General features: G+C 37.8%; 2 protein-coding genes across 2 annotated transcripts; one reads left to right on the forward strand and one right to left on the reverse strand.

The window, feature by feature from the left end:
• Positions 1–421: 421 nt before the first annotated feature.
• Positions 422–6,123, reverse strand: LOC145642268 (plastidic glucose transporter 4-like). Its single transcript, XM_081693387.1, has 14 exons — positions 5,891–6,123; positions 5,318–5,609; positions 3,714–3,825; positions 3,518–3,585; positions 3,207–3,339; positions 3,026–3,125; positions 2,836–2,948; positions 2,522–2,615; positions 2,258–2,411; positions 1,701–1,847; positions 1,544–1,617; positions 1,107–1,195; positions 901–1,015; positions 422–795 (listed from the first exon to the last, which is right to left on the reverse strand). The coding sequence occupies exons 2-14, from the start codon at positions 5,586–5,588 to the stop codon at positions 613–615; spliced, it is 1,653 nt and encodes a 550-aa protein (XP_081549513.1). The 5' UTR covers positions 5,589–5,609; positions 5,891–6,123; the 3' UTR covers positions 422–612.
• A 1,121-nt stretch (positions 6,124–7,244) lies between these two features.
• LOC145556557 (chloroplastic group IIB intron splicing facilitator CRS2-B, chloroplastic-like) lies at positions 7,245–10,975 on the forward strand. The gene is made up of 8 exons (XM_081618213.1): positions 7,245–7,547; positions 8,177–8,261; positions 8,386–8,453; positions 9,105–9,155; positions 9,240–9,313; positions 9,877–9,935; positions 10,037–10,113; positions 10,412–10,975. The coding sequence occupies exons 1-8, from the start codon at positions 7,341–7,343 to the stop codon at positions 10,526–10,528; spliced, it is 738 nt and encodes a 245-aa protein (XP_081474339.1). The 5' UTR covers positions 7,245–7,340; the 3' UTR covers positions 10,529–10,975.
• The last annotated feature ends 5,392 nt before the right edge of the window (positions 10,976–16,367 follow it).

The raw sequence follows: 16,367 nt of genomic DNA on the forward strand, positions 1-16,367 counted from the left end.
AACCAGACTAAAGAGAGACCTACGAGTAACATAAATTTTTTCTTCCGTTCTTATTTACTTGACCCGTTTTGACTTTTACATAATTTACTACTTTTCCTTTGACCGTCTTGTTCGTTTAACTTTTACATTGACAATCATGATAAAGAAACAGGTAAAGTAAAAACAACAGAGGAAATACATGTTAATACTCTTGGGACAATTTTTTTACTACCTCCGGTCCAAATTACTCGCAACTTTGGGGTATTATTTATGAGATATAATATTTCAAAGTTGCGAATAATTTGGACCGGAGGTAGTATTTTTTTTCTATGATCTTGTTTTCATACAAATTATTTTCTTTAAAATATTTAAAATGAGGTTTTTTTTTTAAGTGAACAAGAGCTATTGCAAGCAAGAGTTAATAAACTGTGGATGCATAAGGTGAAAGAACCAGAAGCAACTAGTGATTAAATTTCCAAACTCTACTACAGCTGTTTATAGAACCTTTAGAGGGTTCTGAGAGTCTGGACATCAATGTACACATGAGCAAGAGAACTAACATCACACTCCTAAATCTGGGAATTATTAACTTTATTCTCTCTAGCATCTAGATCAAAAACTGATTCCTCCATATTAAACAGACGGGTTTAGAGCGAGCTCTATTTCCTCAAGTGACCGTCCTTTTGTTTCGACAACGTTACCAGCTATATACAAGACGGCTAGCAGACAAACTGACGCGAATGCCAGGTAGACTTTGCTGATCCCAAACTTGGTCACCACACTCAAGAAGTAAAGACCAATCACGAAATTTGAAGCCTGCAGATGGAGGTTATATTGGGAAAGGAGAAAGAAATGTTAATATGTGGGTGCATAAATTAGAATCATGATGCTGAAGCATACTGCTATCTGTTGATCACTTACCCAATGCATCCCCAATGACAAAGCTACGGCTTTTGCTCGAATTCTGGATGCAAAGATCTCTGGAAGTAGAAGAGCAGGAACAGGACCAGCGCCAAGTGAAAAGGAAAGGACATATCTGTGGGAAGAAGGTATTATCTATTGTTAGTTGGGTGCAATTAATGAAGAGGACTACAGAGATTATATATTTCTACAGGTAAATAACTCACAAAACAGTTCCCACAACAGCAAGTGTGCCCGAGTATGGTGCTAGAGCCTTCCATGTGAATGATAGTGATAGTAACAACATTGAAGCAGCCTGTAGGAAAAGAAACTCGTCAAAAGAGGGTAAAATAGTATTCCAAATGAATTTCTCGGGAAAAAAAAACAGTTAACAAAACATATTTGAATGCCCTCCACAATTCATGTTCAATTGCAGGAGAGAGGTCCTTTTTTAATTTTTTTTTTAAATAAAATAAATTCATTATCTTGATTGATATAAAAAGAGGTCCTGTCAGGCAACACTTTGTTTTGGATCATTGATCAATAAGGTATAGTGATATACTCGAATGCCCTCTATTTCATATCAGTCTTAAGGTTCATTATCTATTACTGAAGTCAAAATGGAGCCTTATTGATGATGACATATAGTACAGATTAAGCTTACCATTCCCGAGAAACTGGTCATTAGTAGGCTCTTTCTTCCTTGCCTGTCCATTAACGAAGAAGCAATAGCAGTGCCTACAAAGAGGAGCAGATGACTTGAGAAAAAAAGTTGCAAAGTATATAAAACTAATTAAGCAAAATGGTTCATCATGACATACCAAAAACATTTGCTGCTCCAACAAGGGCACTAGCAGCAACATCTGATGCAATTCCCGCACTGCGGAATACAGATGTGGAGTAATATACTACAGCGTTGATTCCAGCCATTTGCTGGAATAAGAAAAGTGCAGCACCAACACTTACCACTGTACATAAAAATAAATGTCATTAATTCTTATAAATTAACTTATAGAATAAACTAATACAAGCCTGAACATAAACAATAACACACTCAAAAAAATGGTTTACGTGTCACTGTCTTAAATACCATGTAAGAAAGATGATAGATATTAGATACTAGTCTACCATGAGTATCACCTCTTTCTCTAATTTGTTTGTTTGTTTGTTTGGGTGTAAGGGGTGTTGTTTTATTATTAGATTAGTCTACAAGAAATATCATTTATTACATTGCAGCAGCAGTGGTACACATATATGTCTCCCCTTGCCCCGCTCTAGGGAGGAGCTTTTCCAGAAAATTGGATAATTATGATATTAATGTCAATTTCAGGAGAAATGGGGGCAGGTGCTAGGGAGAAGGCCAACTTCCTTAATATACCTTTCCGATAGCGACTACTGAACAGATCAAACCATCCAGCTTCTGGTTCAGAAGAACCTTGCACCGATGTTCTCAAATCATTGATCACCTCCGGAACCCTTTCTTTTCCATAGAGTGCTGCTACAGCCTTTTGTGCCTCAGCAATTTTTCCTTGCTGCAAAATTAAAGTATCAGCTAAGCAACTTATGAACCCCCTAAATATGGATAAAAGTCTAAATATGGTATAGAGAAAACATATATTCTAAACAGTAAACATTAGAGCACCTGAAAAAGCCACCTGGGGCTTTCTGGACAGAAGCCCATCCCAAGAGCCAAGAGAACAGAGGGAACTGTTGCAATACCGAACATTGTCCTCCACCTGTAAAGAAAGAAAGAGACAACAAATAAAATCATCAAAATGATAGAAAAACTGAGATGATGAACATATAAAAGTATAAAACAATAGTGATATCACATTAAAAGTGGCCAGCAAATTTAATTAATGACTTCAATTTTGATTAAAATAAGGGAAGCCTGAAAAGCTTTTAAGCAAGAGCAGTTTGACAAACACAAACAACATAGGGATATCAAGGTAGTACCACAAAGGGTTTCCTGCTAAAGGCAATCCAGCAACCAAAGCAGCAAGAATCCCAATGCATATAAAAAGTTGGTTGACAGAACCAAGTGCACCCCGAATATCAGTGGGTGAGATCTGCAAAACAGAAATTATCTCTGTTCAATTTCTGTAAACCGACAAGCTAAAAATTTAGGAAGCATAGAGGTTATTACCTCAGATATGTATAATGGAACTAAGGCAGATGATATGCCAATTCCGATGCCACAAAGTAAACGGCCAATCATCATAATTTGCACACTTTGTGCTGTGGCACTATAAAAGATTCAGGAAAGAGGTGTTACAAGTGAGTTGCAGAAGGAAAAATATTTAAACCTTAAAGGATTGTGTACAAACCAGAGATAAGCTCCGATTGCAAGAGGAATTGCATCTAACTGGAAAGTCCTTGTTCTTCCAAATTGATCAGCCAAGGATCCACCAGTAAATGAACCAACAGTCGCACCTGCAAGCAATATGCTCACAACCCATCCTGCAGGAAAGCAACAACATTGTTTTAAAATTAGAACCAGCATTATGATTTCATAATGATCTGAATCGGATACAATATTATCATCATGGTATGCTAAAATGATCTTAAAGTCTTAAACATATTCCCAATAAGAATTTCTGTATACCATGCTTCACATTTATGTTCTATGACAACTTGCCTTGTAAAACAGTATTGCCGGCAATAGCCAGATCGGCAGATAGGTAGTCAAGAGCTCCATTTACCACACTGCAAGAATAACAATGTGAAAAGAAATATTAATAAGGTTTATAGAGTGTAACCCGATTCCTAAAGTATCCATGAAAGTACTTGTTTCACCAGTAATGAAGCTTAACAACAGATCATAGTAATCATACCCAAGGTGATATCCAAACAAAATAGCTCCTAAACAAGCAACACCAACATATGGCAAAACTGATGCAGAAGATTTGCCTTGATATTTGACAGGAGTAGCATCTTCAAGATCTCCTACAATGTATGTACAATGTGAACTGTGAGAAAATATCCAGAATCAAAAGCATCATAGCAAGTTTTCTCAAGTTAGAGTTAGATGAATATAGTCAATATACTAGGACGATGATGCATAGAACCCCAAAGGCTTTACCGCTTTAATCAAACACTTCATCAAGTTGGTAGATGGGTGATTAAGTCATCAAATCAATATTAGAGTGACTATGCAGCTTGAAAAGAAATAAAGTGATGACCACAAGGTCCATAACACAGCAGATACTAAACTGAATAGAAAACCTGTCTGCAACTCCAGATCTTATTTGTCAGAAGCTCTGAACAATTGATTCTGTAATCTTAAAATGAACATATTATGCTTGTCGTAAGGCAAAAATTCTGAACTGACCAAGCTTAAAGTATTTGACCTTAAGAACTTATAAGGCAAAAATGTTGGCATGACTCAGAGTATCATTCTAAGATGGGTTAGCAGATGTAAAGTTGATCCTCAAACAAGTAATTCTTGAGAGACAAAAAGACAACACAACAGAATTCCTATAAATCACAGCTCCTAGATCTAACTTTGTTTGCTACCAATTACAAGTACATTATGAGAGTGAGGGATAACTCGAGTGGTAGAGCTTCTTTCCAGAGAGATCTTGAGATCATCCTTTTGGCTCTCACCAAAAAAAAATATTACATGTACATTTTTATCGATTGATTACATTATTATGCTATCATTGATAATCAATTTTTAAACAGATAGGATCACACAAAAACCTGACTCTAAATTAAGGCCCCTAAATTATCTCCTATTGGTATTGGTAATTTACAATCAATGAAGCTAATTTCTCCAGGTTTTACAAATCATACAATGTAAGAGTTGTAAAATGTTGCGCCCCGGGGTGGCTTATTACCATGCTATATGTAGACCTTACTGATTAACAAGCAGTTATGCTTCAGCATACTTCCGTGCCCCCATAGGTCAACAGAATAAATCATGTTCTAAAGATGTGCTACTAAGTTATAGTCACCCATGTAAAATATAGTCCTCTATCCATAGTTGGATGCAACTAACTACTAAGATATTTAGACGGTATTGTAAAGAGTCAAAGCAACAGCACAAAGGAAAATGAAATCAACTCGTTCAATGTACACTTCTGCAACTAGAATCAAATCAGCAAACCACCAAAAGTGAGGCAACAAGCTAAAACTTGCTCTTTACACTCCACAACTAGATGCTATCCATAAATGTATCCACACCAACTCAAATCATGTCACTAAAACGATAGATACAACTCCTACAAGACCATCACTAACAATGCAATTAGCAATTATCTTGCTCACAAATCGCAATCGAAGCCCGTATCCATGGAACCAACCCCAACATAATCAATTAACATTAACCAAGATCACAATTTCATCAAATAAAAACACAATTAAATCAATCAACACTTTAATCATGAAAGTAGCACCATATAACACAAACAAAAAACATAGTTATATGAGAACAAACCAGAAGCAGCTTGAGCCTTGACTGATCTGTACTTGGCTGATGATTTCATGACATGATCAATACCCAATCTTCCAAATCCAGCACCCATTGAAAGGGACCCACAACTCAATTTATAAGGATTAAATTTATAATTATTGTCATTAATTTTCACAAAACTCTGATTATTGCAACCAATTGAACTTAACCCTTTAACCCCATTAATCTCAGCCACTCTACGATTCTGAACTCCAAACCCCAAATTGCCTTTGACCATAAAAGCTGACGCTTGCATCTTTATATCGCTTTTTTAAACCTAGAGAAAAGTCAAAAAAGGAATAGTAAATTAATAAATTAATTACATATCCAGTAAATTACACTCACTAACAGAAAACTTAATTGGGTACTTAAAACTGACGAAAACAAGATTAAATAATGATCAATGAATGAATGAAAAATAAAAAAGGATCCAACTTTATCCCACATTACAACTCCAAAAACAGGGAATTTTCAACAGATTGTACAAAATTAGCAAAAAATTCATCACATTTAGAAACAAAAGAATATGAGATTGGAAGAAAAAGATATGAAATTTACCGTTTATTGAAGTTAGGATTAAGGAAATTCTTAATATTTTTAATGATCAAACAGCGATCTGTCTCAAAGTCTCCAAAGAATCACTTATAAAAATTATGGAGATGAAGAAAAAATTGAGGGGAAGAGAGAGAAAGAGGGAGAGCGTGACAGTTGAAAGGAGGAAGAGTGATCAGTTGCTGAGTTGGAGAATTATGGAATTTCTCTTTGTTTTGATTTTGATGGTGTGAGGTAAATAATACATATTGGGTTGGATTATGAGCTTACCAAAGATAGGATTGGATTTTCAAGGGTCCATGTATTTGTCATTGAGTTGGAGTGGGGGGTCTATGCAAATATGTATCGACATCAACCATATGTTTATCTTTTTTTTTTTAAAAAAAAAATAATTTTAGTTTAGTAAAATAATTTAATAAGGTGAAGTGAACAAGATCTAACTCACGAATAATTTAAAATATAATATTAAGGCAAATTAATAATTTTAAATAGGCAAAAACAAGTCATTGTACTTTATAGTCTATCTTACCTTTTATAGTAGTACATGATTATTTCTAATAAAACATACAAATTACAAACCCATTACAGTTTTGAAATACATTAATGGACCAACCGTGTTGTAAAATAAACAATACAAGTAGTGTGTAAAATTAGTTGGGACAATACAAAGGATTCGAAGGAATCAAATTGCTTAAACTAATTTATAATGCATTTTTTAAGTTGGTAAGGAGAAGGACCCTACCGAACCAAAACCTCTCACGGATGCTCTCATCCTCTCGATGTGGATTAACAAGCTAGACACTTTGGGAGTGCGGGAAAAAGATAAGAGAATCTCCACTCCAAAGTGCCTCTAGTGGGGATTGAACCCCCAGCCATTAGATTAGAAGGTCCCCTTTCACTAGCTTGGTAATCTAAACTTTTATTGGTCAACAAAATTCCAAAGTACTAATTAAAATTCAGTGACAAAAAAAATCTCTCATAAATGCTCTCTATCCGGATTATTAGCAAGCTAGACACTTTGGGAGTGCGGGAAAAAGATAAGAGAATCTCCACTCCAAAGTGCCTCTAATGGGGATTGAATCCCCGACCATTAGGTTAAAAGGTCCCCTTTCACTAGCTTGGTAACCTAGACTTTTATTAGTCAACAAAATTCCAAAGTACTAATTAAAATTCAGTGACCAAAAAAAAAAAAAAAAAAAAAAAAAAAAAAGTAATCTAGTATTATCCCTGAAAAATTGCTGTTTGCTATACAGAATTGGGCCTTTTATATCTTGGTACTCGTGTACAATTGTGAATTGAATTGTGCTGAATAGTATTAAGGCCGAATACAGTATGCTAAAACCATAAACCCATCACAATTCCTTCTTCTTTGTTTCTTCTACTCTCAAGTCTCAACCAATTTCCTCTTTCCTCCACCCTTCATCCTTCTTTCTGCAAAACCAGAAAAAAATCATCAATGTTGAGTGCAATTTCAGCTCCAAATAATCTAATACCATTTCCAAAAACAACCCATTTGAGAGCAAAGCAGTTTGCTCAGAATAGTTTTCGGGTTTCAGCAGTTAGTTCTTCTTCCGACCCAAAAGAAACCAGCTTGGAGTACACCCCTTGGCTTATTGTTGGTCTTGGTAACCCTGGAAATAAATACCATGGAACTCGCCATAATGTAATTTCTCTATCTTTTACTCCTTTATTTTGGATTTTTGATTTTTTTTTGGTTTAGTTTGTAGCTTGAATTTGATTTCATAGATGATTACCTTACTATTTAATGTGGGTTTGTCCAATTTTGATATATTTAGCTTGATGAGTAGATATTTTGTGCCAATATTTCATCTTTGTTTAGTTTCATGTTTTTTTATAGATATAAGTAGGTAGTTTGATTAATTTTGGAGGATTGAATATAGCACATTTAATAAATTGCTGAATTGGAATTCACATTTTTGCTGTTTTGTATGTGTTGATAATTTGATATTTATGTCAATTTGGCAACTCAATGGTCCTCTTCAAGCTGTCTATATGATTTTTTGATTTTCTGAGGTATATTTTGAATGGATAATTTGATACAGTATATAGAATCACAATCATCCATTTATCAACTCAAAGCTGAAATGCTCCTGCCCCATGGCTTCTTGATGACCCTAATATAAAGTTGTTTGACCCAAACTCAACTTGACCGACTTAATTGACAAGTAAATTGATGATGAGACTTTTACCAGCTGCTATGTTTATGTATACAAAGTGTATAGGAAGCATGATTTCATGAGCTCTAACGCGCCTTTGTTATTTTCTAACCAGGTGGGATTTGAGATGATTGACAAGATCTCACAGACGGAGGGCGTTGTGTTGAACACCATACAATCAAAAGCCTTGATAGGAATAGGTGCTTTCAAATTTTCAGTTTTCTGTTTTTTTGGCTATATTTTGCTGCCTTGAATGAATCCTGGTTTTTTTTGGTAAGGTTACTTTGGTTCTCAATTTTTCATCATATGGCGTGATCAGTGCAGGTTCAATTGGGGAAGTACCTATTGTCTTGGCCAAACCTCAAGCATATATGAATTTCAGTGGGGAATCGGTATGCTCTTTCATCTTTTAGCTGCTTGGTTGAGTTCCAGAGCTTGTTCTGACTATGTATGATTATTCTGTCTGCACTTTTGTGTCTTAACTCTTATTAAATCATTATTATTCTTCAATTTAATTGATACTTTGAACATGGGAACTCAAAGAGTTGAAGAATATCTTGAAAATAAAAACATCCCCTGATAACATTTGAATAGAAAAGAATGTTTGTTGTACATCCCTGGACAAATCACCAAATTTACCATGCCTGCAAAGTTATGTAATATCATAGCTGTGTATGTAATTTTGAAGTTTGATCCTCATTACCATTTGATACAGTAAGGAAGACTTTATGTTTCTAGGATTGCTTTTGAGTGATTTTTTGTTATATAAATCTGATGTTCGTGAAGACGTGAAGGCAATATATTTTCCAGTTCACTTCATAGGGGCTTGATCAGAGCTTTTTTAGAACAGTAAAGAACCCTAGAAGTGGCACAAACACCATATATATATCTTTTCATGAACTTTTCTTCATCCTGTTAAATGCATCCTGGAATGTGTGTGCAAAGCCAGTAGCCAGTAGGTTATTATTACTTTATTAAATTGGTTGCTTTTCCTGTTTCCCCCTTAAATTCCATGTCTGACTTGTAATTTCCTCCTATTTGAGGTTGGACCGCTGGCTGCATATTATAAAGTTCCTTTGCGCCACATCTTATTGGTATGTATACCTTACCTACTGAATTCAAAGTAACGAAAGTCAGTCTTCATTCTGCTTATGTGGTACTTTGAACTGCTATCTTAGGCCTATGATGAAATGAGCTTGCCTAATGGCGTCTTAAGGCTTCAACCAAAAGGAGGACATGGACATCACAATGGGTAAGATACCTAATTGTACTCACAAAGATAGTGGTCAGTAGTCAACAGAGATCTTGTCATCCTTTTGAACCTCTTAAAACCAATGAAGACTTCATTCTTAAAAAAATCATAGACATGATGGTATAACTGAACTTTTGTGTGCTCTGCATATATCTGTGTTCTTTACTTCTCCCCCTTTTCCTCAACTGTTGTTCTGAATCTTGCCCACTTCTGAAATTGACTCTTGTACACCTCCTAAAGAGATTAATTCAGTTGAACAAACTCACTACAATATGGTCATTGGTGCTTTAGTATCCCGTGCAAGATTCTAAAACATTAGAATCTGTGAATCTTGGAAAGATAATTTGCGATGTTTCAGAACATTATGGAGTACATTCCAAGTTCTGAAAGCATTTGTCAGTCCATGTTGTCCATAACCTCAATCCTTTCTCCCAGTCAGTCTTACAAATGTTTTTTTGACAATAGTCTTACGAATGTTGGACCCTTATTATAGGGTGATACACTGATACTGCTGACTCTGAATCAGTTATAAGTCTCGTGATTTTGTAATGTTGCTATTGCAGAGTTAAGAATGTGATGGGACACTTAGATGGGCGGAAGGACTTCCCTCGGCTAAGCATAGGTTGGTTTTCAGAACATCATATCTTCCCTGTCCATAGAGAAAAGCCTCATTTAGTCAGTAATCAGAATTCAGCCCTTTAATTAAAAATTCAATCTTTGTAGGTATCGGGAATCCTCCAGGAAATATGGACATGAAAGCTTTTCTTTTACAAAAGTTTAGTCCTATAGAAAGAAGACAGGTAAGCCATCCTTCAAAAGGTGTTATTCTCGCATGTAAATTTGAGAACTTGGAAGTTGGATATGTCAACAGCATGAAACTCAGCTTGTATGTTCAAGTGTTGGTTTTCTAGTTCAAAAAAGTCATCACAAAGTCAATGATACATGTTTAACCTGAAGAGAGGGAGATTCTCAATGTAAAAAATATGTCTTCAGACCAACAAAGAATTATCACTGATTAATCATCATGCAATTTAAAGTGTCAACTGTGTCAGTTACAAACAAACTAATTGTTTTGAGTGTATCTAATTCAATGGACAGATTGATGCTGCTTTGGAACAAGGTGTTGAGGCTGTAAGAACCTTGGTGCTTAGTGGATTTACTGGCAGTATTACGAGATTTAATCTCGGGCAGAAGTACAAGTATCACAAAGTCTGAAGGAAGAAGTGTGAATCCAACAAATTATTTATGTAGGTACAAATTGTAACACTCTCGAGTCTTAATGACCAAGCCAACATATATGGGTTCTTCGAGTCCTCTTCAAAGGATAAAAGTTCCTTGGAATGAAATTAGTAATTGACTGCTCCGCTCTGCATCGAGTTTTCAGAGAAAAAGCTTGAGTTGTGTTGGCAACCAGCATACGTGTGGTCTTCAGTAGAGCACAGATTGAATCTTACTTATTTTAGTGTGTACATGATATGGGCTCAAGGCCTCGCTCCTGTAAGACTTATAGAGGCTGTTAAGTCCTGGAACTCACTTTTATGACAAGGTCTATAAGTTGAAATGATTGGTTCAGCTTCATCACTAGAATACCAAATACCAAATTTCTGTTTATTAATGACCTAAAAAATGCAACCAAATTTGACTTGTCTAAAATTATTTGAAACTTGTGCTGTGAATTTAACTTCTTGTAATTAATACAGTTGTGAATTAAACTTGTTGAAATTAGTAGTTGTAGTTGTGATTTCGAGAAAACTTGGAGGAAGTAAGGCCCTGTTTGATTCACCTTAATTTTGCTGAACTGAAATTATTTTTACTGAACTAAACTTATTTTTACTGAACTGAACTTAATTTTACTGAACTGAAATTATTTTTACTGAATAAAAAACGAAAATTTGATAGTACTTTAGTCTCGCTCTGGGGTTAGGGTTTCCTCTCAACAGGGGTCTGAGTGGGTTTTCTCTTGCTTGTTCAAGCCTTTTCTCCCTCTCCGGCGGGGTTTCTACGGTGGCTATGGAAGATGATATTGTTGTGAAGTGTTCGAAACTAAACATAATGGCAGAAGAGGATGAAATTGCGGATTTGGGCGAGAACATTAACGAGGATCAAGAAAGCAAATTAGCCTTATCAGTGGTTGGGAAAATTTTAACTATGCGATCATATAATTTCGAGGCGATGCAAAGAACATTAAAACAGGTATGGTAGCTGAAACGTGAGGTACTCTTCCGTAAGATAGAAAATAATTTATTTGTGATTCAGTTTTTCCATTGGCGGGATAAGGAAAAAGTTCTAGATGGGGCTCCTTGGAACGTTGATATTATTGTTGCTTAAAGACATTCAAATTGGCGAACAACCTGAATCGATTGAACTGAAATTTTGCCCGTTCTGGGTTCGGATTTACAACCTTCCCCTTGATAGTAGAACGAATGATGATGTGAGAACGATTGCTAATAAAATTGGCTTTGTTATGGAGGTGGAGGATGACGTGTTAGGATGGGACAAATCTAGGAGGGTTCGAGTTATGGTTGATACTTCTAAGCCTTTGCGTAGACTACAAAAAATCAGAAACAAGAGGGGAGACGTTTCTACTATTCAGTTTAAGTATGAGCGTTTGTCTTCTTTTTGCTTTATGTGTGGCATTCTTGGCCACACTGAGAAGGACTGTCCGAATATAGCAGAAGATGAGGAGCCTGAAGAGAAACAAAGGGGCCTATGGCTGAGAGTGTCTCCTAGGAAGGGTAGAGCAAAGATGGTGGAGGAGATGGGAAAGCTTATGTCGAATAAGAAATCACTTGTTTTTACTCAGAAGCCTACAAATTTAGCACCTACTACCACTATAACTGATGTTCGAAGGGTTGATTTGGTCTTGGTGGATAGTCAGGGTGTTAAGTCTGATCTGGCGTGTGCAAATATGAAAGAGGGAATAGGCTTGAGTTTAGAACAGAACGTTGGGAGGAGTGATGCTCAATGCTTGAAGTTGGTAAATGTTGGTGGTGAAGGGGTGTCTGGGAGTGATGGTGAGGGGAGCTTAGTAGAATTAAATAAGGCAGGAAGTAGTAAAGGGGTGGGGTCTGTTATGGGTAGGAATATTATTAGTCAGAAGGAGGAGGGGGAATGTTTTGCTAATATCCTTAATAGCTCTCATAGTGGGGAAGGGACAAATGTGGAGGTAGGAAGTGGGGCAATGCCTTTTGTTTTTGAGGCAGGTGTTATTAATAACTCAACTAAGGGGAGGAACAAAAAATTTAAAAAAATTAGTAGAGAGAGGGAGCAGTTTGATGAGTATATATATGGAGCCTGTAGAGGATGGAATGTTGGGCAAGAGAGGGAGAAATACTCCTGACCAAATGGATGGTAGTGTTGACGGAGCAAAGAAGATGTTGATGGTTGATGAAATTTCTGGATTGCGGGTGGTGGCGGTTGTCGAGAAGCAGCCCCGCCAAGCTCAATGAGTACCTTGAGCTTAAACTGTAGAGGGTTGGGCAATCCCTCTGCAGTTAATGGTCTTCGGGATCTTATCCGGAGAGAGGCCCCGTCTCTGATTTTTTTGTCGGAGACTAAGTTGAGTAGTACGGAGTTTGATAAAATTAGAGTAAAGCTAGGGGAGTTTAATGGTGTCTCAGTTGATTCTATGGGTCGTTCTGTAGGCCTAGCATTGTTGTGGAGGAAGGGTTTGGATGTTGCTCTCCGTACTATGTCAGTGCATCATATTGATGTTGAGATTCGTGTTGGAGGTGATGATACATGGAGGCTTATTGGATTTTATGGCTGGTCGGAGGTTGCTAATAGGCATCTTTCTTGGAGCTTGCTCACTGACTTAGCCTCTCAATCTGATTTACCTTGGGCTTGTATTGGTGATTTTAATGAGATTTTGTTTGACTCTAAGAAGCAGGGTGGGGATGATCGTGCTGAGTGGCAAATGAATAACTTTAGAGATGTTGTTAGTACATGTGCTCTTCGTAATGTACCTTTTTCAGGATATGCTTTCACTTATGATAATGGTAGAGAGGGTGTGCATAATACTCAATGTCGTCTTGATCGGGCTTTAGCAACGGAACCTTGGATGCTGAAATTTCCGGAGGCGAATTTGGTGCACCTTGATAGAGAGTGGTCGGATCATGCCCCTATTAAGCTTGTTTTGGAGTCACATAGGAACGAGAGGTTGGGTGATAAACCCTTTCGTTTTGAGCAGGCTTGGCAAATGCATGAGGGGTGTGAAGGAGTTGTGGAAAATGCGTGGAGTAGTGGGGCGTGCTTAGAGCACAAGTTGGCTGCGTGTACTTCTGAGCTGAAGGAATGGAGTGTGAACAAGTTTGGGTCTGTTTTTCGTGAGCTTAAAAAAAAAAGAGCAAGGCTTAAAAAATTGAATAAGGGCGGACTCACTGGTGCTCAACTGGAAAGGCGGCGAGCACTCATCAGAGACATAGCAGGACTTGTTCAACAGGAGGAAATTTTGTGGAAGCAGAGGTCTCGAGTTTTATGGCTGACGGAGGGTGATAGGAACTCAAAATTTTTCCATCAGAGAGCTTCAAGTAGAAAAAGGCGTAACACTATTCAGAAATTAATTGACGATGATGGTGAAATTTGTGCGAGAGATGAGAAAGTGGGTAGTGTCGCTGTTGCCTATTTTCGTCAATTATTTACTTCTTTTAATCCCCCTTTAATTGAGCAGGCTTTACATTCTTTCCAAGCTAGAGTTTCGTCTGATATGAACTTAGCTCTGCAAGCCGAATACACTTGTGATGAAGTTAAGTATGCCTTGAGCCAAATACACCCAATTAAAGCTCCGGGCCCGGATGGTATGTGCCCCTTGTTCTTTCAATCTTATTGGCACATTGTTGGTCCGTCGGTCTCTAGTTGTGTTTTGTCTATTTTGCGGGGTGCTCCTATCCCTCAGAATCGTACTTACATTGCCCTTATTCCGAAAAAAGATAATGTTGATCGTATGGTTGATTTTAGACCAATTTCTTTATGCAATGTGGTGTATAAATTGGTTTCGAAAGTGCTAGCGAATCGTTTGAAAATTTTTCTTGATAAGATTATATCTGTTGATCAGAGTGCTTTTACTCCGGGGCATTTGATAACGGATAATATTCTGGTTGTTTTCGAATTATTTCACTATATGAAGAATTTGCCGAATAAGGGTGGGTGTATGGCTATGAAGTTAGATATGTCGAAAGCGTACGATAGAATTGAGTGGGATTTTCTTGAGGCAGTCCTGGAAAAGTTCGGCTTTGATCAGAGTTGGAGGAGTAATGTGATGAATTGTGTGAGATCGGTTTCTTTTTCTGTGCTTGTGAATGGCCGGCCTACGGATGAGTTTTTTCCGGGAAGGGGTATTAGACAGGGTGACCCGATATCTCCATATTTGTTCATTTTGTGTGCTGAGATCTTTTCTCATCTTCTTAGGGAGGCAGAGGAGCGCGACAGTCTTAGGGGAGTTCGGATTGCTCCTTCTTGCCCGTCTATTAGCCATTTGCTGTTTGCAGATGATTGTATTATTTTTTCTAAAGCAGCGATGGGAGATGTGGAGGTTATTCAAGATGTGCTTAATACGTATGAGTTGTCGTCGGGTCAAAAAATTAATTTTGACAAAACAACTATTTCTTTTAGTAAAGGTGTCTTGGAGTCGAAGCGCACGGAGCTTGCTAGTATGCTTGGGGTTCGTATTGTTGATATCCATGATCGTTATTTGGGGATTCCTATTGTGGTGGGGAGATCTAAGAAGGTGATTACGAGGGGTGTCAAGGAGAAGCTTTGGAAAAAGCTCCAAGGGTGGAAGGGGATGGTACTTTCTAAGGCGGGTAGAGAGATTATGATAAAGGCAGTGGCCCAATCTCTCCCTACCAACGCGATGAGTGTTTTCAAGTTTCCATCGTCTTTTTGTGATGAATTACGATCTTTAGTGTCACGGTTTTGGTGGGGGCAAAAACAAGGGGAGCGCAAGATACATTGGTTGGCTTGGAAGAAGCTATGTAAAGCCAAGAATGAGGGGGGTCTTGGGTTTCGGGATTTCAAGCTATTTAATTAGGCTCTGTTGGGAAAACAAGCATGGAGATTGCTGTTGAAACCGGGCAGCCTGTTGGAGAGAGTGCTTAAAGGGCGGTATTATCCTAATTCCTCTTTTCTTGAAGCTAATGTTGGAACTAATCCAAGTTATACTTGGAGAGGGATAGCGGAGGCTAGATGGGTTGTTCGAAGGGGAATGAGATGGAGGATTGGCAATGGTGAGTCTTTACGGGTTTGGGGAGACCCTTGGATGCCAGGTACTCAATCTCATTTAGTACTTTCTCCTCAATCAGGTGATTTTAGTGCTGATATGCGGGTCAGTGAATTGTTTTTGCCTGGCTCTGCTTGCTGGAATTTTGATAAGGTGCAGCAGGTCTTTTTACCCTTTGAGTATGATCGAATTGTTAGCATTCCGTTGAGCTCAAGGTTGCCAGAAGATAGTATTTGCTGGGATTTAGAGAAGAGTGGGGAGTACTATGTGAAATCAGCTTATAAAGCGATTTTTGATGATAATTGGAGGAGTGAAGAGGCTGCTACTTCAGCTCATGCCCATTCAATTTGGAAGAGAATTTGGCAGCTTCAAGCCCTTCCCCGGGTCAAGGTGTTTGCTTGGAGGGCTTGCCAAAATGCGCTTCCTACTCGCCGTAACATTAGCTTTCGTATAAAGGGCTATGATTCGGAATGCTGCATTTGTGAGCGAGATTTTGAGACAACAATCCACGCCCTTAGAGACTGTAAACTTGCTCGTGATGTTTGGAAAAATAGCAGGTTTGCTCATGTTGCTTTTTCACGAACTAGTAATGTGGTTGATTGGTGGGATGGATGCTTGGGTGAGTTTGATGATGATGATGCTGCTAGCATCATCACATTGTGCTGGCTATATGGGGTGCCCGTAATTCATGGATTATGGAAGGTGTTGTTCCCATACCAGAGAATGTTGTTAGCAATGCGGAGAAGACTAGCTGCGAGTTTGCAGATGCGATGCCTAAGAGTGATTATGCGGCTGCTGGGGTTCCTTTACCTGATACGTGGTCTCCTCCCGCTGCTA

Source organism: Chenopodium album, chromosome 8, assembly GCF_948465745.1.
Source record: "Chenopodium album chromosome 8, dcCheAlbu1.1, whole genome shotgun sequence".
Taxonomy (NCBI): domain Eukaryota; kingdom Viridiplantae; phylum Streptophyta; class Magnoliopsida; order Caryophyllales; family Amaranthaceae; genus Chenopodium; species Chenopodium album.